The 22,934-nt window shown below is 39.5% G+C and overlaps 1 protein-coding gene across 1 annotated transcript in view; it reads right to left on the reverse strand.

Annotated features, from left to right (window-relative positions):
- The window catches only part of LOC136403318 (uncharacterized), a 145,221-nt gene that overhangs the window by 63,738 nt on the left and 58,549 nt on the right, over positions 1-22,934 (reverse strand). The window contains exons 7-8 of the mRNA XM_066381959.1: positions 19,225-19,335; positions 9,785-9,963 (exon numbers count right to left, since the gene is read on the reverse strand). Of these exons, the coding sequence (XP_066238056.1) occupies positions 9,785-9,963; positions 19,225-19,335 (290 nt within the window). The remainder of the gene's footprint in view (positions 1-9,784; positions 9,964-19,224; positions 19,336-22,934) is intronic.

Genomic DNA, 22,934 nt, shown 5'->3' on the forward strand with positions numbered 1-22,934 from the left:
CCTTGGACTATGAATTAGCCACAATGGGCTTTTCCTGAGTTCCTTATATTTTCCAAGTTTTGTTTTTTTTTTTTTTCTAGTTCAGGATTGGCTCTTCAGCGTGGAGAATGACCATCCCAACTCTCTGGCTGGCTAACTTTTCTTCAACCCTCAGGCCTCAGCTGAAATGTTATATTCTCAAAATGGAATTCATTAAATACTCCCTCTTCCCCTAATTTACTCATGTGTCAGTTGTCAACCCCTGAGTACAGGCTCTTCAATGACAGATGAAGCTCCTGTCCTGTAAGCATGGTGTTAAGCTTTCTCAGTAGAGGGTGGTAGAGGAACACTTCAGGAGGAAGGAACATTCCTGTTCTTTCTAGGTCCTCTGAGTGGGTCTACAGTGTGGGTGTGTAGACATTTGGGGATGCGCTGTCCTAGCCCTGCACCCAGAACGTACTATCACTGGAGGCCTTGCAGCCCCAGCGTGGCCTGGGGATTGCCTTCCTATGACCCTTTCCGTATAGACAGCCTGTGTTGCAGCTCTTCTGCCAGCCCTTGTGCCCTGATTCCTCTGCTCACTTCCCGTCCCTTAGGTTTGTCTGCCCAAACCACTACCTCTGGACAGAAACGCCCTGCCACACTGGCCTCCCCACTCCTTATATATACCCATGCCTCAGCTACCAGCTTTTAGTTTACCTGCCTCATCTGTGCCCCAAGGGGTTGCTTCCTGTTTGCCCTGTGATTTCAGATTAGCTCTGACCCAGCAAAGCAGCGGACTGCTCTGCCATTCAGTGGATTCAACTGCATTTCCCAAAGAGATCTGAATCCTTAACTTTAGAAGGGGATTTCCTCTCTCTTTTCCTTCTCGGATACTCTCCCTTGGTATCATACATTTTTCTTACAGCCTGTAGTTATTCTTTCATCATAGTTTAATAATTATATATAATAAACTTCACTTGTTTAAATCACTTTGTGATTGTATCTCTTGGATCCAGACTGCTACAACTCTACTCTGTAATTTTACTTTTGTACCAACCACAGTTACATATTTATTTGTGAATCAATTTTTTTTCATTATTAAGTGAGAGGCATGGAGGCAGAGAGACAGACTCCCGCATGTGTCCTGACCAGGATCTACCTGGAAAGCCCCCTACTGGGCCATGCTCTGCCTATCTGGGGCCGCTGCTTTGTTGCTCAGCAACCAGGCTATTTCAAGACTTGTGGCAAGGCCATGGAGCCATCCTCAGCACCTGGGGCCAACTTTGCTCAACCATGGATGTGGGAGGGGGTGAGTGGGGTGAAAGGAAAGGGTGGAGAAGCAGATGGTCGCTTCTCTTGTGTGCCCTGACTGGGAATTGAACTCGGGACTTCCACACACTGGGCCGATGCTCTACTGCTGAGCCAACCGGCCATGGACATTAATACATTTTTTTAAGAGTGAGGGGAGAGAGAAATACCGATTTGTTGTTCCACTTATTTATGCTGTCATTGGTTGATTCGTGTATGTGCCCTGACCAGGGACTGTATCAGGACAACGTTCTAACCAACTGAGCTACCTTGTCAGGGCCTGAAGCCATTTCTTAATATCAGTCTTTTCTGTGGAACTATAAGCACAAATGGGGCAGGTATAACGTTTGTGTGTGTGTGTGTGTGTGTGTGTGTGTGTGTTTCTAGTACTTATCATAATTCCTGGCTCATAAAAAGCACTGTCAATACATACCTGTTGCCTGAATAAATACTGTATGGCTAATACTGCTAATTTATTCTGTTCTGTTCTTACTATACCCCACTAATTCTTCTCAGTCATTTCTATCTATTCTAAAGATTAAGCATAAGGTATTCTGAAATTTGTAGCACCACAAGGGATCTTATTTTGGCCCTTTATAAATATCTCCACATTAAAACCTGTTGTGGCAATGATGCACAACTACAGTTACTCAAATAGTATTTTCTTAGAGGCATCCAAACTTACCATAACATCCACATTTTTTTTCAAAGATGACTAGAAGCAGCTTTAAAAAAATCTATTTTAATTCCGACCACTGTACCACCACACAACTAATTTTTCACATAAATTCTACCCTAGGATTCATATTCTCAAATCCCTATAAGGCCTGGTGGGTAAATGACTGGACTTGGTGCAAGGAAATGAGGAGTAGCAGGGATTATGGCAAGTTGGTTAGCACATGCTTCACCTGAATGCATTTGATTAAAAATCTTATAAAAACATTGTGCAGAATAGCATCTGCAGGCAACTGGCCACGACCGCCACCTAGCGAACCCAGACCTAAAACACTGAATCCAGGAGCCATTCTGACTTTCAAGAATGAGACATCTTATAATATGGGGTGCTTGACATAAGATTGCTTTTATTTTATTTATTTGTTTTGCTGAGGAAGGCCATTAAAGACAAGCTAGCATCTACCACTGTCACTATTTTATAAGAGGAAGCACAAGTTATCACCACAAAGTAGAAAGAGTACAATCTCAGGATAAAGAACCATGAAAGATAAATGGGAAAGCTTGCATTATTGTTTTTTTCTTCCAAGTATAGATGGAAATATACTTCTTGTGTGACTCACCCAGGCTATAAAACAGTTCTATCATAATTACCTTGAAAGCTTAAACAAGAGTATACAGTTTCCAGGACCCTACTCAGGAGTTAAGGGAGGAGGAGATGCTTTGTGTGTGTACTTTGGGAAACTCTTCAGGGGCTTCAGAGACATACCCAGATAGGAAACTTCTGCTCTGCTCTGTTTCAACTCTCGGGATACAGAGAACAAGGCTGGGCCATCACGTCTCATCCTGATTACAGAGAATCCTATTTTTCCACCCTGAATGGAGACAAAGTTTTTTCAAAGTAGCTCTATATCTCACTTTGCCATGAAAGGCACACACCTCCTAGTCTATGTCACAAATAATTGATTAACACTCTTGGAACAGAGTCTTCACAGTGATTCAATATACAAAGTTATTCCTCATTTGAAAAAAAAGTATATTGATTTCTTTATTGATATATTTCTTTCCTTGTTCTAGAAAAGAATTAAGGTCACTTATCATATAAAGAAGACACACACACACACACACACACACACACACACAAGAAAAGTAAAATTAAGAAACTAGGGCAATGTGATATACAAGCAGGAATAATAACATTGTGTCATAAGTAAGGTAATCAACCCAAGCTCCTGTTTTTAACACTTATTACCAGTGGGTCAGGAACATGTGTTTAGAGTGAAGCCACCAGGGCAGGAGACAGCAGGAAGCAGGGAGCCCTTTGTTGGACTGGACAGTTCACATGCTCCCTAGAAGAGGGGGTCACTATTTAGTTCCCCCCAAATGTTAAGGAATTTTTCAAGAGAAACTGGATATCAGAATTTCTATGTGAGAGTGATGTCAGAGAAATGGCGCTGTGAGGAGCGCGATCAACAAATCTCCCCAAAATTTCAACAAGTTCATCAACCAGAGACAGAAAAATCTATCCTTGGAGTGTCTGGGAGTCCCACACACTGAAAACGAAGGTATGATCAAGCAAAAAATTGACTAAATATATAATCAACCCTGAAGGAAATAAGACGGAGAAAGGAACACTCTGCCTTCTTCACTAACCTGAGCAAGGGCTGCTTTCACTTGGAACTGAGATAGAGTCGGTGGGCTAAGGGTGTGGAGAAAGCTAGGCTGCGGCATAGATGTCCAAGCCGAGGAAAGAGTGTGCCTGAAGCTAATGCCCGCGCAGGTCCCTGGCAAAGATGAGCGAGCAGCAGCTGCCAGTGGCATGCGGGGAGTGCACCAAAGCAAACTTCCCTACACCCGAGCTTCTCTGGGTGGGCAGGGCGCCTCACCCAGCCATTCAAGCTAACAATCAAGCATCGGGGGAGGTCGTGCGGGCAGCTTGCAGTCCTTCCTGGAGCAGATTGGCGGTTCCAATTGCTGAAATTAGCTTAACCCACAGTCTGCTCACCTCCCAACTGACCTACGCGGCTCTAACTGACAAGATCTCTCTCAGTTCAGCAATCTAAGACAAGAGGCATGATATATATATATTTTTGTATTTTTGTATTTTTCCGAAGCTGGAAACGGGGAGGCAGTCAGACAGACTACTGCATGTACCCGACCGGGATCCACCCGGCATGCCCACCAGGGGGCGATGCTCTGCCCATCTTGGGGCGTGGCTCTGCCGCAATCAGAGCCATTCTAGTGCCTGAGGCAGAGGCCACAGAGCCATCCTCAGCACTCGGGCAAACTTTGCTCCAGTGGAGCCTTGGCTGCGGGAGGGGAAGAGAGAGACAGAGAGGAAAGAGAAGGGGAGGAGTGGAGAAGCAGATGGGCGCTTCTCCTGTGTGCCCTGGCCGGGAATTGAACCCGGGACTCCTGCACGTCAGGCCGATGCTCCACCACTGAGCCAAGCAGCCAGGGCCAGGCATGATATTTTTTAGTGCCTCTTGCTAAAGGGATGGGGGCAACTTCTGATTGGCAGAGCTTTCATACTCAGGGATATATGCTAAAAAGAGGGATTTGGCAGATGTTAAGACCTCCTGTACTGCAGGCAGCAACTAGGGCATCTTCTTCCCAACCAAAACAGGTTACAAAGTACAAAAAGCCTGGGGAGAGTGGTCCCACAGAGTGCTGAGGCATGCTGAAGGCTCTGGAGGCTCATAGAAAGTCACCTTGAGAGTAGTTGGCTCCCAGCCCTGCCTGATTATGCTGGCAGCTCTGACTGACAGAGCCTTACCCAGAGCCCTGCGTTGAGTGGGGATTTGCCAGCTCTTTGAGCCTCTTACTCCCCAGGCAGAGGCAGCGGCAGCCTCATCGCTGGATCATCAGGCTGCTAATTCAGGAAGGAGAGACTAGGAGAGAGGCTCCGGGAAAACGGACTCTCTCATTGTCAGAGCCTGCAAACACTAACAAGCCTTGACTACCAACGAGACTGAAGCCTAATATATGACATCACCATAGAGTCTCATCAACTACAAACCTCTACCTAAGCGTGCCACAGGGGCAGAGCCTGGGGTACAGAGTCACTGACCAGGAAGCGGGAGAGGAAAGAAAAAGGAAGAAGTTAACCTCTCAACATCAAGAAAAATCCACAGACTTTATAACTTGTTCCACTATTTTTTTTTGTTTTGTTTCTTTCATCTTCTTGCCCTTATTATTATTATTATTATTATTATTTGTTTTTCCTCCACCTTGGTCCTTTTATTCTCTGCCCATCTTATTCTTTCCTCTTCTTGAACTACACTACCCATAAGTGTTACATTTCCTATTTTTTTCTTTTCTTCTTCCTTTCTCTCCATGAGGGTTGCACTCCAAAACCCTTAACTCTCTCTCTTTTTGTTTTTCTCCTTCTTCTTTTCCTTTTCCCTTTTTTCTTTTTTCTCCCTCTCTATTAGTTTCCTCTTTTCTCCTTTTACTTTTCCTCTCATTCAATCCTCAATCACGAACAAATTATTTTATTTGGGACTCAAATTTTTTTTTTGTGGCACTTTGGGTGATTTTTACTTTGCCTTTTAACTCATTAGCATTCCTTCCAACCCTGGCTCTCCATTCTATCTAGTTTTTGCTCCACTTAATACAATAGTATTTTTTTTTTATTTTTCCTGTTTCCCTCTTATCCCTCTCATTATATCCTTTAGTTGACCATCACTCACAAGCAAATCATTTTATACTTGACCCAAATTTTTTCCTTATTTGCATTTTGTGGGTCCCTACTTCTTTTTTTGCCCCTTGAACAGTTCCCCCCAACTCAGGCCCTCTGTTATAGGCAGTTTTTATTCCACTTAGCATAATATAATTCACAGTTTATCATGATATTTTCCCAAGGAGGAGGGGAGAGAAGAGGAAGAGAATAAAAAAAAGGGGAAATAATAAATTATTATATTTTTTCAAAAAATTTTTTTAACTTTTTATTCTTTATTAATTCTCATTAGTGCTATCAACAAGAACACCCTCAGATGCCATTAAGAAAAAGGATATCGAATATCATGGATACAAAAGATAAAGATGTAGCACAGATAGATGTGGAAGAATCTATGGAGAAAAAAATTAATATATTGGAAACCTTGGAGCTAAATGACAAAGAATTTAAAATAGAAATCCTAAAAATACACAGAGATATACAAGAAAACACAGAAAGACAATTTAGGGAGCGTAGAAAACAACTCAATGAACACAAAGAATATATTACCAAGGAAATTGAAACTATAAAAACAAATCAAACAGAGATGAAAAACTCAATTCATGAACTGAAAAACGAGGTAACAAGCTTAGCTAATAGAACAGGCCAGATAGAAGGTAGGATTAGTGACATAGAAGACAAGCAACTTGAGGCACAACAGAGAGAAGAAGACAGAGACTCAAAAATTAAAAAAAATGAGAAAGCCCTACAGGAATTGTCTGACTCCATCAAAAAGAATAACATAAGAATAATAGATATATCAGAGGGAGAAGAGAGAGAAATAGGAATGGAGAATATATTCAAACAATAATAGACGAGAACTTCCCAAGCCTGTGGAAAGAACTAAAGCCTCAAATTCAAGAAGCAAACAGAACACTGAGTTTTCTTAACCACAACAAACCTACTTCAAGGCACATCATAATGAAATTGGCACAAACCAACGACAAAGAAAAAATTCTCAAGGCAGCCAGGGAAAAGAAGAATACAACATATAAAGGAAGGCCTATTAGATTATCATCAGATTTCTCAGCAGAAACTCTACAAGCTAGAAGACCCCAATATTTAAAGTCCTAAAAGGGAGGAACTTTCAGCCAAGAATACTATACCCATCAAAGCTATCCTTCAAATATGAAAGAGAAATAAAAACATTCACAAATACAGAAAAGATGAGGGAATTTATCATAAAAAAAACCCCACTCCAGGAAATACTAAAGGGGGTTTTCCAACCAGATACAAAGAATAAAACAAAAGAAAACCACAAGTAAAAGCTCCACTAAGAACACAATAAAACCAAATTTAAACTGTGACCAAAAAAAAAAAAATGGGGAGAGAGGATGGAGATAAACAGTAGCAAAGGACGATGGAGTGCAGAAACATCCATAAGATAGTGCCCTACAATGAATATGGTAGGTACCCTTTTCATTACTTAATGGTAACCACCCTTGAAAAAACCACCACAGAAGCACATAACTTAAAAAAGGTAGCAACAGAAGAAAGAAGTATGGAATACAAACAAAGAAAAACAAATGATACAAAAACAAAAAAAAAGAATCAAACAAGATACAAAACTAACACAAAGCAATTTATAAAATGGCAATAGGGAACCCACAAGTGTCAATAATTACACTAAATGTAAATGGATTAAACTCACCAATAAAAAGACACAGAGTAGCAGAATGGATTAAAAAAGAAAATCCAACTGTATGCTGCCTACAAGAAACACATCTAAGCAACAAGGATAAAAACAAATTCAAAGTGAAAGGCTGGAAAACAATATTCCAAGCAAATAACATCCAAAAAAAAAGCAGGTGTAGCAATACTGATATCTAATAATGCTGACTACAAGACAGCAAAAGTACTCAGAGACAAGAATGGTCATTTCATAATAATTAAGGGGACACTGAATCAAGAAGATATAACAATTCTTAATATATATATACCAAACCAAGGAACACCAAAATATATAAAACAGCTACTTACTGACCTAAAACCAAAAACTGACAAAAATACAATTGTACTTGGAGACCTTAATACACCGCTGATGGTTCTAGATCATTCATCCAAACAGGAAATCAATAAAGATATATTGGCCTTAAACGAACACTAGAGCACCTGGATATGATAGACATCTACAGGACATTTCATCCCAAAGCGACAGAGTATACATTTTTCTCTAGTGTACATGGAACAGTCTCAAGAATTGACCATATGTTGGGCCACAAAAATAACATCAGCAAATTCAGAAAAATTGAAATTGTACCAAGCATATTTTCTGATCATAAAGCCTTGAAACTAGAATTCAACTGCAAGAGAAGTGAAGGCAAAGGTAAATGAATGGACTACATCAGGTTAAGAAGTTTTTGCTCAGCAAGAGGAACTGACAACAAAATAAACAGACAGCCAACTAAATGGGAAATGATATTTTCAAACAACAGCTCAGATAAGGGCCTAATATCCAAAATATACAAAGAAGACATAACACTCAACAACAAACAAACAAACAATCCAATAAAAAAATGGGAAGAGGACATGAACAGATACTTCTCCCAGGAAGAAATACAAATGGCCAACAGATAAATGAAAAGATGCTCATCTTCATTAGTTATTAGAGAAATGCAAATCAAAACTACAATGAGATACCACCTCACACCTGTTAGATTAGCTATTATCAACAGGACAGGTAATAACAAATGTTGGAGAGGCTGTGGAGAAAAAGGAACCCTCATTCACTGTTGGTGGGAATATAAATTAGTACAACCATTATGGAAAAAAGTATGGTGGTTCCTCAAAAAACTGAAAATAGAACTACCTTATGACCCAGCAATCCTTCTACTGGGTATATACCCCCAAAACTCAGAAACATTGATACATAAAGACACATGTAGCCCCATGTTCATTGCAGCATTGTTTACAGTGGCCAGGACATGGAAACAACCAAAAAACCCTTCAATAGAAGACTGGATAAAAAAGATGTGGCACATATACACTATGGAATACTACTCAGCCATAAGAAATGATGACATCAGATCATTTACAACAAAATGGTGGGACCTTGATAACATTATACGAAGTGAAATAAGTAAATCAGAAAAAAACAAGAACTGCATGATTCCATACGTAGGTGGGACATATAAACGAGACTAAGAGACATGGACAAGAGTGTGGTTGTTACGGGGGGGAGGGGAGGTAAGGAGGGAAAGGGGAAGGGGGAGCATGAGGGGCACAAAGAAAACTAGATAGATAGAAGGTGACAGAGGACAATCTGACTCTGGGTGATGGGTATGCAACATAATTGAATGACAAGATAACCTGGACATGTTTTCTTTAAATATATGTACCCTGATTTATTGATGTCACCCCATTAAAATTAATAAAAATTTATTTTAAAAAAAGAATTTCTATGTGAAAATCAATGTAATGTATGCATCAGATTAAAATAATCAAACACCTTATGGCATAGGGCTAAGAAATCACTTCTGCTGCCAAAACAGGGCCTGCAGGTTGGCTGTCTGAACGGCATACTAGAATCACTTGAAGTGCTTTCCCCAGACCAACAGGACAGGGCTCCAGCCTGGACTTATGGAAGGAGAACCATCTGTCAGGAAGACCAGGTTTGTGTAAGTTGAGAACACTCCCCAGAAGATTTCAGCCTTCACCTATAGTTAGAAGTCACCGTGCTAACAAAACCTTGGAAATGAAACAAGGTGGCTCTTGGGTGATCTAATGCCGGTCACTATAACCCAGGGAGCAGTGCCCAGGCACTGGCAGTCCAGAGAGATGTTACCTGCGCCTTGCCTGAGACCACCTGGATTTCTCTCGGGTACTGCATATGCAGTGAGGTTGTTATTTTCTTGGCTTTGATAAGGGAGTTTTCACAGAGGATCTGAAAATAGGAATAAATGAGATAGAAACTTCTGCCAGCTTTGATTTATGCAGCAGCAGAAAAAATAAATTATACTTCTCTGAACCTCTGAAGAAAAAAAAGTTCTTTAAAAGTCACAGAAGAGAACACTGTTTCGAGTATCCTACTGCCTTACAAGACAATATTTTGGTAACGGACTGACTGCACTTCCAACAGTTTCTTGTTCTTAACCACTCCAACCCTTTCACCTCCCCTCGGTTTACCTTCTTATGTCTGTAATAGTGGAGGCAGCCGTCATGCTTCAGCACAAACCACCTCTTCCTCCAACCCTTCACAAACCCAGAGTGAGTCCTCTTATGCAGGTAGCCACGGCAGGTGGGCCAAGGTGTATTGGGGCAGCGGCTGATGTCAGATCCCACCACGAGAGTCAAGATGTCTGGGCCTAGAGGGATGAATTTGGGATAATTCAGGGGTTGATTCTTTCAATTGACTGAAAATATTGTTGCTTTTCAGAAAAAAATAAATGGGTGAAAAAGAGGTTACAGGTTCCATAAATGCAATAAATAAAATAGAATCCTACAACTGGACTGAATCAGAGTTCCTTAGTAATTTAACCTGTCATGTTGATAAAGGAAATGAAAGCTTGGGAGGTAAAGCAACTTCTTTCAGGACCCACAGTTCATAAGGAGCTGGATCAGGTGTGGGACCTGGGTTTCCTGACTTCTGATGCATAACTCTCTCTATTCAACCACCTGGCCTTATTGGGTCTGATCATGAAGAACTCACATCTGTCCTTTCTCACTGTTTATAATAATGGCAAGTGAAGTCTTTAACATATTTTGATTTACATCATGAGAAGGAAGATAGGTAATGTTTGGTTTTTCTATCTCACTTTTATTCAGTGAGCCTCCTTGACCTGGCTTAGTTAAAGGGACTAACTGGTCAAAATCAATGATAAATCTTTGAACTTGGAAGTAGACAGAAGTTCCAGGAGAGCTGAGGCACAAGTGTTACTTTTATCCCTTTCTTTTGCCTATCCAACCTCGTGCTGAGGATTGGAGCCTGAGCTTCCAGGGGCTTGTCCTCTACTTCTTAGAGCAAGGGTCCCCAAACTACGGCCCGCGGGCCACATGCAGCCCCCTGAGGCCATTTATCCGGCCCCCCACTGCACTTCTGGAAGGGGCACCTCTTTCATTGGTGGTCAGTGAGAGGAGCATAGTTCCCATTGAAATACTGGTCAGTTTGTTGATTTAAATTTACTTGTTCTTTATTTTAAATATTGTATTTGTTCCCGTTTTGTTTTTTTACTTTAAAATAAGATATGTGCAGTGTGCATAGAAATTTGTTCATAGTTTTTTTTATAGTCTGGCCCTCCAATGGTCTGAGGGACAGTGAACTGGCCCCCTGTCTAAAAAGTTTGGGGACCCCTGTCTTAGAGGGCCTTCCTTGAAAACCCGGATCAGTATGGTGCACACTTGGGGAAATAGTCCCTGTCCTTGATAATATGAGACCGCTGTTTACAACTGGGATTTGATGCTGCTGGCATGGACACAGAATTGCCTCCCACACCCACCTCTTGGTGCCTCAAGAAAATTCTCTGACTGTCTTTTAGACAGATAGCAACCTCACCATGCTTTGAAGACTGCAAATGTGGTATGGCTTCATTTATAATTCCTCTCAGAGGTAGGCCACGTCCTCGCAGGGGGACATTTGGCCTAGGCAGCATTGACTTCATCATGATGTCTGACATTGAGATAACTGATCTGCTTAGAGCTGTCTATGGAAATGCGGGTCAGTGAGGAGACTCCTCTTATATAAATGACAAGCTCCAACTCAGGGGGATCATTCCTGGCTGAGCCACATGGCTCTGAAAATAAATATTTGTCCCAGAAAGGCTGACACAGTCTTAACTTTAGCAGCATGCAAAGCACCTTGGTAATTAAATAACTCTGTATGTCAAGATAATTCTTCATTGCTATGTAAATACATTTTAATTTATTGAATTGCCCTTAAGCTCCTGTCAAAAATACATCCAAAAAAAATGAGAAGAAATGATTCAGATTGACTGGCAACCACAAATGTCTTTGTCTTTGGACTTCAGTCCCCAAAGAACTGCACTCCTGGACTAATATGCATCGTTGACACACCTGCCAATTTATTTATGTACCACCGCAGGGCTGCCCCCGGAGGTCATTTTCCTTCTGCTTACACAGACTGCGTGTGGGTTTCTCTGATACTGATCAGGCAAAGCTTGAGTTTCAGCCAGCCATAAACATGACTTGGTGCTCCAAACAATTCTCTCTGGGGAAAGGACACAGATGGTCCTGCTGCAGCATGGTGTCATCATGTAAAAGGCAGGTCCTCACGTTCAGAGTTAGGACATGATCCTGACACAAGGGGAGTTGCTGAGTTCCAAACAGCTCTTGGGTGATGGTGGTGTTACCCTCTTTGCAGATTTTGTCAGGGACCAGAAGGACGCGGGTACTCAAAGAGACTTCAGACTTTAGATGTTATCTCCAAATCAGATTATTTATATAGTTGTCATTGTTGGTGTGTGTGTGTGTGTGTGTGTGTGTGTGTGAAAAGAACTCAATGTAAAGTACAAACAATTAAAACTACCTGGTTTTGTTATTATTTTTCTATTAAATTACTGGGATCCTAAAAATATTGAAATGTCCTTGTTCAGTGCTTCTCGAGATAACTGTAGATGCAAATTACCTGGTGTGTCATTCAGCGGGTCTGGGAGGAAGCCTGAGATTTCGTGTTTGTAATGAGCTCTTGGTGATGTCAGACCACAGTTTGAGCGGCAAGTCCCCAGGCATCTCTTATGTGCTGAGAGACTTTGCTCATAAACATAGCTTTATTGCTAGCCACCACGCTTCCTTTCCTCAACTATGAGTTAACTTCCCCTCTTCCCCTGTACACCATTATTTTCAGCCCCAGTAGTTTACAACCACAGCATTGTTAACTTTTCCGTTCCTTGAAGTATCTCTCCATCTGGGAGGAAGAACACAGGTAACCACTGCCTTCCTCTATTGGACATCCCAGGAAGTTTCCTTGCTCTTTGGGGGTGGCTGGGAGGAAGGATGTGGGAAGATGAATGCCTGAGGTGAAAGAGTCAAGAGAACTATGCCTTCATGAGCTGAGAGTTTGAAAACCATGTCAGGAACAAATACAGTCCTTTAGGTGATGACGTCCTCACAAAGAAAAACTCTCCAGCAAACTCTCATTCCCTAGCACTTTGGCCTAGAATTTTGGAAGGAAGGAGTTGTGGGTGAGATTATTTACAGCTACGAGAGAGAGAAAAATGGTTTCTTTTTCTAATTCACACTTTGATTCCAGATCTCTTCTCATTATACCACCAATCTTAAACAGTCGCACCTCTGCTGTCAGACAAACTCTACCACCCTCGCAGGTGCAGAAGGGAAATGTGTGAGATGTGTGGGTCCCTCGGGGCTGCTGGGTGGGCTGGCGCTGGGTGCACCTGCCAAGGGTCCAGGCCCCACGGGCACTCTGGCTTGGTGTTTGTAAAGTCTGCTCTTAAGGAAACAAAGGAGCCCTCACAGTCTCAAAGGACTTTCAGGTTGATTAAGCTTTATTGTTTTCCTTTTCTTTTCTTCTTGTCAGCATTTTTCCTTGACAATTAAATCTTTTATTTGAGTCTGCAAGTAACTAGTTCTATAAAAACCCAAGCTAGACCATCGGAGGGACTTAATTCAATAAAGCTTCACAAGGAAACATTGTCATTCTCAGTGTGATACTGAACTCTTTCATAAATCTGTTTTGGATTTCCCATTAGTTAAGGTAATCTGTACAGGTGGGTGGAATTAGTAGTAGTTTTGAATAAAATTTTTATTTAATTATTTTTCTTTTATATTATCATATTCTATAATATATTACTATTTTATTTTATTATTATTATTATGGAGTAGAATTATTATTTCAATAGAATTATTGAAAACTTGACCTTGTAACTTGTGGTGAGTTCCCTTTCTTTTTTTTTTTTTTTTGTATTTTTCTGAAGCTGGAAACAGGGAGAGACAGTCAGACAGACTCCCGCATGCACCCGACCGGGATCCACCCGAAACGCCCACCAGGGGGCGAAGCTCTGCCCACCAGGGTGCAATGCTCTGCCCATCCGGGGTGTCGCTCTGTCTCGACCAGAGCCACTCTAGCGCCTGGGGCAGAGGCCAAGGAGCCATCCCCAGAGCCCGGGCCATCTTTGCTCCAATGGAGCCTCGCTGCGGGAGGGGAAGGGAGAGACAGAGAGGAAGGAGAGGGGGAGGAGTGGAAAAGCAGATGGGCGCTTCTCCTGTGTGCCCTGGCCGGGAATTGAACCCGGGGGTTCTGCACGCCAGGCTGACGCTCTACCAGTAAGCCAACCGGCCAGGGCCTAGTCCCCTTTCTAATGTGAGTCTAAGGAGATATGTTAACACCTGCCTTGGAACCTGACAGAATAGGCTGTTAATCTTAGGGCTGTAACCACTGACCACGCCCCCAGGACACTGGGCTGTGTACCGGTGGTGAGCTTCCTGGGAGAGGGTCACCTGGGAGAGTTGATTAAAGCCACGAATGTGCAAGCCAGCCTTAGGGATTCTGTGTTTAAAAACGTGTCTCTGGTGACTCTGACATTTTGTTCGAGAGTTAATGTTTTGAGAAAAGTGTATCAATATTTAGAAATCTAAATCAGAAAAGCAGCAACCAGTAATATAATAGGATATTACTGAATTTTAAAAATACACAGGGATGAAATTGTACAGAAATATCTAGCAGTCAAAATGGTATCAGATTTTTAAGGAGTTTAGTCAAACAGATACAAAAAGCAAGCAGAAACATTTAGACTTTTTTAAAACAAGCTCTTAATAGATACCTTGTAAATATATATTTCAAAACCTCTATACATCAGATAAATTGAACAAAAGGCTCTATTAATGGTTTCATGATTATTGCTTTCTTCAGGTGAGTTGGTGACTTTCTCTCCCAAAGAGGACACCAAAAATCTTGTTTCAAATTCTATACATTCCAGAAATGATTTGACCAAATTATAGGCCTGATGATAAAAAAAATTGAATGTAGAGAGCACTGTATAAATAGGAACCAATTATTTCTTCCCTTTTCCTTTTTTGGTTTCTTCTCATACACCCACTGCATCTCAGTAATTCTGTTTTGTCTTTTGATTTCGCCTTCCTTCACCATTACTGCTATGAATTTTAGAATTCTAAAATTGTGTATGGCTGGGTTTCCATTCAGAAGGTATTTTTCTGTTGCTTTTGATCGAGGGTACAGACTACCCAGCATTTCATAATACTCAGGAAGTATTATGAACACATAATATTGTCTTTAGAAAGTGGCTCTCTTTTGTTTTGTTTTACTTTATTTTATCTCTCTATTCCTAATTTTCCTCAAACATTCTGCTCCCCACAACATGGACTCATAGAATATGTTTGACATAAGACTGTGGGCACATTCTTTCACATGTCATTTTATTTTACATAAATGATATTCTAATATCTCATTTTATTTGTCGTTAAAAAAACCCTCAAAATCATTTTAAAGGATCTATCCATGGTACTGGCTAAAGGCACATCTCCTTTGTTGTTTCAAAGTGTGGCATAGAGGTCCAAGTACATATCCATTATTGGTCACTCAAACTCCCTCTAAATATTCTCTACCACACAGAACATTGCATTGAATGTCCTTGTATTAGTCCTTTCAGCAGTTTCTTTGGACTTATAAACCCAGAAGCACAATTTTCCAGGACAAAGAATATATGAGTATTTTACTAGATGTTACCAGATTGCTCTCCAAAATGCCTAGAGCCCAAAAAGAGTGCAAGAGTATTCACATTTTGTCATATCCTTATCAAACTGGCTATCATCTGATTTCTAATTTTTCCCTCTAATCTGGTGGATCTAAAGAGTTATCCTGTTTATTTGCATTTCTCTGATCACTAACAAAGTTATTCTCCTACAATTTCTTTTATTGTCCACCCTTGTATACAGCATAAATTATAAGGCATCATGTAGGAAGGTATAAATCTATCTAACTTATAGTTCTCTATAAAAATGATGTACTAAAAATTTTGTCCTTTCCTCATTATTTTGTTGTGCTGCACTTATCATATATCAAATTTTAATAAATATTTAGGTATTTCTAAGCTATTTAATCCATTCCATCACACTGGCTTATTTCTGTGACAATAACTAACACCTTTTATTTACTATTATTATGGTTTTATAATACACCTTGATATCTGGTATAAAACCTTCCGTTGCCTTTGCTTGTCCTATTGACAAATGATGTAGCTATTTGTAGGCATGTATTCTTCTACATACATATGAAGATAAGTTTGACAAACTACTCAAATATTTTTAATAAAATTGTATTATTAATTTTATTAATTCTGGAAGAAGTAATGTCTTTACAATGTTTCTTTTTACCTGTACAAATACTATATATCTCCAGTTCCTTATGTCTTCTTTTGTATACTTTGGTGAAGTTGTTCATATTTTTTCATTTAGTTCTTGAACATTCCTAGTTAAATTAATTGTTTTCTACCTTGTAGGTTTTTTGTTTGTTTTGCTGTTGTTAATCATATCTTAGTGTCCTTTTTTTTCTTTTTTGCTTATTACTGGTGTAGGTGAACACTACTGATTTTTATAAGGAGATCTTGGTTTGGTCAATGTTTCTCTGATTAGTTCTAAGCATTGGTATATTGATTTTATTATGATTATACAATATGCAAATAATAATGGTTTTGTATTTTTCTCTTTAGACCATATGCCTCTATTGCTCTTTCTTGTGTTAGTCAGGACCTTTGATATGATCATAAACTGAGTTTGCTAAATTTGGCATTATTCTTCACAATAGCAGAAGAAAAGTGTCCAGAGTTTCTCTATTAGTGTATATTTTTATATAATTTTTATTTTTATGGTTAGATTTTTGGTAGATGGCCTTTATCAAGTTATGAAATGAAACTTCTATTCCTACTATTTAAAAAACTTTATACATACATATATTTGCTGAACTTTAGTACATGATTTAAAAAAATTATTTTTTTGCTTCTTTTTTAATTTTGATTTTTTTTCTATTGAGATAGTCATGTGATTTTTTTCTTTAGTTCATTAATGTGATCAATTGTGTTAAATATTTTCTTATGATAAGCCATTTTTATTTAGGGATTAAACTTAATTATGATGTATATTATGTGTAATTTGAATGAAAAGCATGATTTAGGTATCTACTATGTGTTAGAATTTGTGCATATATACACTTTATAAGTAAAATGGACATATTTTATTTTTCATCCTATATTTATCTGTTTCTAGAATCAGGGTTATAGTATTTTCATAAAATGAGCTGAGAAGCATTCACTCTTTCCTATTTTCTGGAAAAACTTTATAGAGTAAGTATTATTTATTTTTTGAAAGGTAGATAAATTTTGTCTGGAAGAGTGACTAGTATCCTGGGTTTTAGAATGATGGATGGAATAGAATGGAAATGGGGAAGAGTTGAGGTCTTTTTATTTACTCTCTAAATATCTTTACTATAGTCTGTATACATTTTATATTTATTTTTGCACTTACAGGTGTACTTTGAAACCACAAATGCTTTTGGAGAATATTTTTATTTATCTAGTTTTCAAATTTGTTATATAATTGTTTAAAGTAGTATTTAATTTTTTTAACTTTTCTATTATTTCCTTTTTAATTCTTAATTTTATTTTTTTCTGTTTATTATTTCTTAATTAGTCTTAGAGATGTGAAGAAAATCAAGCCTGAGAAGGGTATAATCATCTTCCTAACCCGGTTGAAGGGCCACACTGACGTTTCCCTCTGACAGTCTATAACAGGTGCGGCTGCTTGTCTGGCTTTCTGAGCCCACCGAGGGCCACCTGGAGGAGTAAAACAGGAGGAAGTGGCCCCTCAGCTAGCTGTACCCTACGCGAGGCACTCAGCACTCTTCTACTGGCTGAGATTCCACCCCTCCGAAAAATAAAATGACATCGTTTTCTCAAAAATCTCTTACTGTCACACTTTAGAGCCTCAGATCTATAATTTGTCTTTCTGCTTCTGAGGTATTTCCACTGTTGGGTTTGAGCAAAATTGGTGGGGACACAGGAAGTTTCCCTGAGAGTCAGAATCTTCTTGGGGAAGGCAAGCCAAGGTGTAGTGGAAGCCAGAATATAACAGCAGATAAATCTATCCTACAAATAACAGTCAGGCTCAGCACAAGCAAGCACGTTAAGTTTAGCTCTTCTCTCAGTATCAGTGTTAGTTCATCATTTTTTAGAAATCTGAAAAGCCTCCATTCAAATTTTAGAAAAGTTTTCTGCTTTCTATTAACTGATAGAGTGAGGCTGAATGGTTCAGTGTTAAAAATAACATTAAGCTCCAGGGAAAATAAAAGAAGTCCTAAGAATGGAAATATTACTAAAATCAGGTTTTATTTAACTAAAAAAAGTGGGAAAATATGGTAATCATTTGTGATAAAGGACTTGGGAACAGCAGGTAACTGCTGAAGTAAGAGAGATAAGATTCCCACGTTGTATGGAATACTACCAATTTATTAGTATAATCATTACCACATTCCCTTGGTTTCTCATCTGTAGTGCACATAGGATAAATATTTGTATAAGACTTAGAAGTAGTTGTGCACGTGCTAAGAGTGAGAGTGTCCTTGGATCCTTGCGTCTCATACATGGCAAATCTTACAGGCCTGCCAATGCTAAGCTAAACTCTTTCTCTAAAAAGGTCCAGGGTAGCTTATTAGAACACAACCTCTGTTTGTGATTTTCTTAGCATGGTCCTCACTGGACACATCTGTTGCTGTTGCTAATCCCCAAGTGTAATGGCATCAAGAGAAAGGGTAAGTGGTTCTTATTGCTCAGCAGTAGCACATGTGGCCTATCTCAAAGGCACACGTTTATATCTGATTGCCTGATAATGTACTTCAGGGGCAGGGGCGTGTGCATGCAGCTTTTGTGAAGCGTTGAATAGGACCCCTCACCAAATATCCCCAGGCTGGAATATAGCATTTACCAGCTGTATGTAGGCAAGTCTGTAGGGAAATAAGGCTTTGTACCATGGCACTAAAGGAAGTACCTTGTTTTATAGAGAAGGAGGTGGTATTCGTCTTTCCACAAAGTTTCATGTGAACAGGTACAAGGGAGTGGAACATGTATTGTTCTCTTGGTGGTTACATCCATGTCAGAATGGCTTTAAGGGCACGTTTCAAGTGACCCTCAGAGAATCTATACAAGTTTTAACTTGTAATTTCGTCATTTCTCTCTCTTTTAAAAAACCCCAAGTCTCAACTAACAACTGATGGAAAGGAGGAGGAAAAGCAAGAAAAATGAGACAGAAAGGAAGAAAGAAGCATGGATAAAGGAAAAAAAGAGAGATTCTTGTAAAGGAAATCATTACAATTCTATTTTTCATGACCAGGAATTTAAGGAAATATTTTGGTATTAAATAAAGCACATTTTGCTTGCTGTCATTTTCTGGTTTCACTTGTGTGGCTGGCCACCAATACAAGAGGAAGGTGGGACAGAAACGTGATTTAATTCCTATGAAAAATCCCATAGATGTCAAGGCATGAGAGGCGGTCGTGCAGTCTGAGTTGCTTCTCCCACCCGATGGAACTCCCGGTGAATTGCAGCGCTCTGCTTCTTCAGACTCACTCTGTGTAGCTAGCCACCTACCTTTTCTTGCGAGGTGCACAGCTTCTGCATGCTCCACACTGGTGACCTCGGTGCCATTGACAGCCAGCACCACATCTCCAATCTGGAGCCCGGCTTCCTCCGCGGCACTGTCTGTATGTAGACAGACAAGGGTCTTATTGAGGCAGGGTCCCAAATTAAGTGCCCTGCCGTTAGTCCTGTTCTCAAAAAGCTCTTTCTCCAAAGGCCCTCTCTCTCCAACTTTAAACAATGGACCATATCATTAATAAGAAGAAAAATGCTGTCCTCACAGCCTCCCTTTCATTTCCAGGACCCAGTTTCTTTGCACATTCAGCCAGGCGTCTCCGTGGGTCCCTTTGCAAGATAATAGCAGCTGCTCAGAAACTCAATCTATTCATCGCCCAGAAAGTTGAACTGCTAGTTCTCATTCCTTCACGGCTGCTAGGTCTCTTTGTAACCCTGAGAAAACCACTTAACCTCAATATCTTCATCTATAAAAAGGAGGGGTGAGGGCAGAGCTTCTCTGCAGAATCGTTGAGAGAACAAGTAATTGAAATACTTATGAAGTTGTGGCAAAAACAGACCTTGGAGCAGTCCGAGAGGGGAAGAAAAAAAGAAAAAGAGCTGCTTTTACTTTCATTGTACAGGCTCCTCTCTGAGGCAGCTCAGAACGGAAACCAAAACAGCCCAGGCCTGAGGATTTAGGCTTTGGGGGCTGGGGAGGACCCCCTGCCCTTCACAAGGCTATTTATTTTATCCCCTGGTTTTCTGGTATCTGCACTTAATGTAACATACCTAATATTCCCTAGGGATAAAAAGGGGCTTAATAAGCCATTTGAAGGGTAATTCGTTTTTAATAAGGTTTTCCATATATTTAGCCAGAATCCTTTCTGCAGCAGTTTAAATCTATTTTTCTTTTTTCCACTTGGTTTGGACCCTTTTCTTTTTCTCAGCTCTCAGTGCTGGATGTATGTGTTCTGTTCATGGACATGCTAGTACCATGCAGCAATATCTGACTGTCGTTCTCTAAAATACCACAAACCTCCTCAACATCTTTTCATCTTAAAGTATGACTTGATTGGTGAGGGAACATGACTGAATATTTTTAGTAATGACCACCATTTGTCTAAGACTGTTTATAATACATAGTAGGGAAGGTCTTCGCTGCTCAGATAAACAATGGCCAATTAATGTAGAAAGGTAAGTGAAGAATAATATTTAATATTCCCATACATTTACATAATGTCATCCTTGTAATAAATTAAAGTCTCATGATATGATTGATTTTTTAAATGAATTCTTTCATAGTTTTAAAGGACTCAGAGGACTTATATCAATGCCTTCTAAATCAAATTCTAAAATGATGATATAGGTTCAGAGATGTCTATTTTTTTAATCAATGTTTGTATTCTCTATGGTACAAATATTGTCTTATATATAGTAGTTATTCATTAAAACATATTGAATGGATGATTCAAAAATTATGCCTTCAAGAGGTTTAGAATTTCACTGGGGATGAAAAGACATGCACGATGAAAAAGAAAAGCACCTTGCAATACAGTGAGTGGTAAGTATAACATAAATAACAAAGACTATATAGGTATTGTGAACCCTTAAAAAAGGAAATTCTCACTCGCACTTGAAGTGGTTTAAAAAATGCTTCTCAAGGCAGTAGAACTTGGTCTAACCTTGATGAATAAAATAGATTCTCCACAGTGGGGAGTAATGAGGAGGGCAGGGTGGCAAGGACTGCCGGGGATTCACAAAACTAATTGCTCTTTTATCTGTACTCACAGTTGGACAGCTTTTCTCAGACTCTCTGGTAATTGTCTAGGCAATAGGATTGACTTATAGCCATTATAATGTAGATAGAAGTGATATATGTCACTTCTAGGCCTGACAGATAGAAAAATCCTATGGACCACCCTTCATACATTTTCCCATCTGCTTACCAGATACAGTTAACTTCAAGACCCTGGGGGATGATACACCTAACAACAACAACCACAAAAGTAAACAAAACACCTGAATCTTGAAACAGTATGTCAAAGCCAGCCTCTAGCCAAAACATCCACACTGGACTGTTAACATGAATGACTAATGAGCTTTTATTGTCTTAAACTGTTCATATATTTTTTGTTAGCAAAGCAAGCATAACTTTGATCAGCAAGCCAAGAAAGGAAAGTTTTCTGAGCAAAAGTACACGAGTAGAATGTTTGAAGACATGCCAAAGAGGTAGTTTCCTATTCAACTGCAGCATAAGTTGCAGGTGGGTAAGGAGCATAGAGGAGAAGATTGAAGCTAGCCAGTGTGTAAGGGTGTTCCAGTGAAGACGAGGAATTTGTACTTGATCCTTCAACGGTAGAAAGCCAGTTGGTTTGTGAGCAGCATTTAAATAGATATGCAGTGGTTTTCAAAAGACTAATTTAGAATAGGGAGAGATTAAACTAAGCAGATTAGCAAAGATATTATTATCAGAATTAGTACAGGCTTATAATATGACTGTGGCAACAGGAACTGGAAATGAATGGAAAGTATAAAATGCTATCATAGGACCTAAAATACTTCATTGCACTCATTTGTATATCTGCCTTTCTATACCTAATGGGCTATGAGCACCTCGTGGCAAGTAATATTTGTGTATTTATGTATGTATGTATTCCTCACGTCTAGAATAATCTCTGACACATGACATTGTAGGGTAAATAGATGTGTTTGGTTTTTTTGATAATTTCAAAATAGCCATGAAAAAGAAAATTGAGAATGTTCCTTAGGCTTATTTATTTATTTATTTATTTTCAGCAAGAGAGAGAGAGAGAGAATGAGAGAAAGAGAGAGAGAGAGAGAGAAAGAGACAAGAAGGAAGAGAGATGAGAAGCATCAATTCGTAGTTGCGTCACTTTAGTTGTTCATTGATTGCTTCTAATATGTGTCTTGACCAGGGACTCCAACTGAGCCAGTGACCCCTTGCTTAAGCCGGTGACCTGGCACTCAAGCTGGCGAGTCCATGCTCAAACTGCAGAGCTCAGGAGATCCCACATTGAACCTCTATCCATTGTGCCACCACCGGTCAGGCTGACTACTAAACATTTTTTTCAGATGCTTATTGGCTATGTGTACATTTTCTTTGGAGAAATGTCTATTCAAATCCTTTCATATTTATCTTTGTATTACTGAGTTATGAGAGTAAAAATGATTCATTGGTAAACAAATTATTTCTGAAGTTTAACCCTTCTTATTTATTCATTTTTAGCTTTAGTTATAGAGGGTACTGATTATGTTCCATTTTGCAGTGCAACTTACATATTCTCCCTTTATCTACTAATTATGGTAGGAATTTGAGGCATTAGGACTTCTTGGAGGAGGGAGCTATTTCAAGGTGACCTGTAATATACCACATAGATGGCTGCCCTACTTGTTCTTGGGAGCAGATGAAGTATGTACCCAACATTAAACAGGAAGGACTGAGATGGTAGAAGAACAAGACCATGATTTTCTAAGTTTGTTTTTTAAAAAGGATACTGACTGCAGAGTTCTGGGTTTATTATAAAAAGTTAAATGATAAGCTACTCCGTCCTTTCCTGCATATTTACATATAATGCAGAATCTGAAAACCTTATAATTAAAAGGAGGCTTGTCTTTTTTATTTAAAAAAATTGTACTATAACAATAGCATTTTAAATTCTAGAACTTTCAGAAAGATGGGCTTGTTCATAATTTCCTCTATGGTG

Source organism: Saccopteryx leptura, chromosome 4, assembly GCF_036850995.1.
Source record: "Saccopteryx leptura isolate mSacLep1 chromosome 4, mSacLep1_pri_phased_curated, whole genome shotgun sequence".
Taxonomy (NCBI): Eukaryota; Metazoa; Chordata; class Mammalia; order Chiroptera; family Emballonuridae; genus Saccopteryx; species Saccopteryx leptura.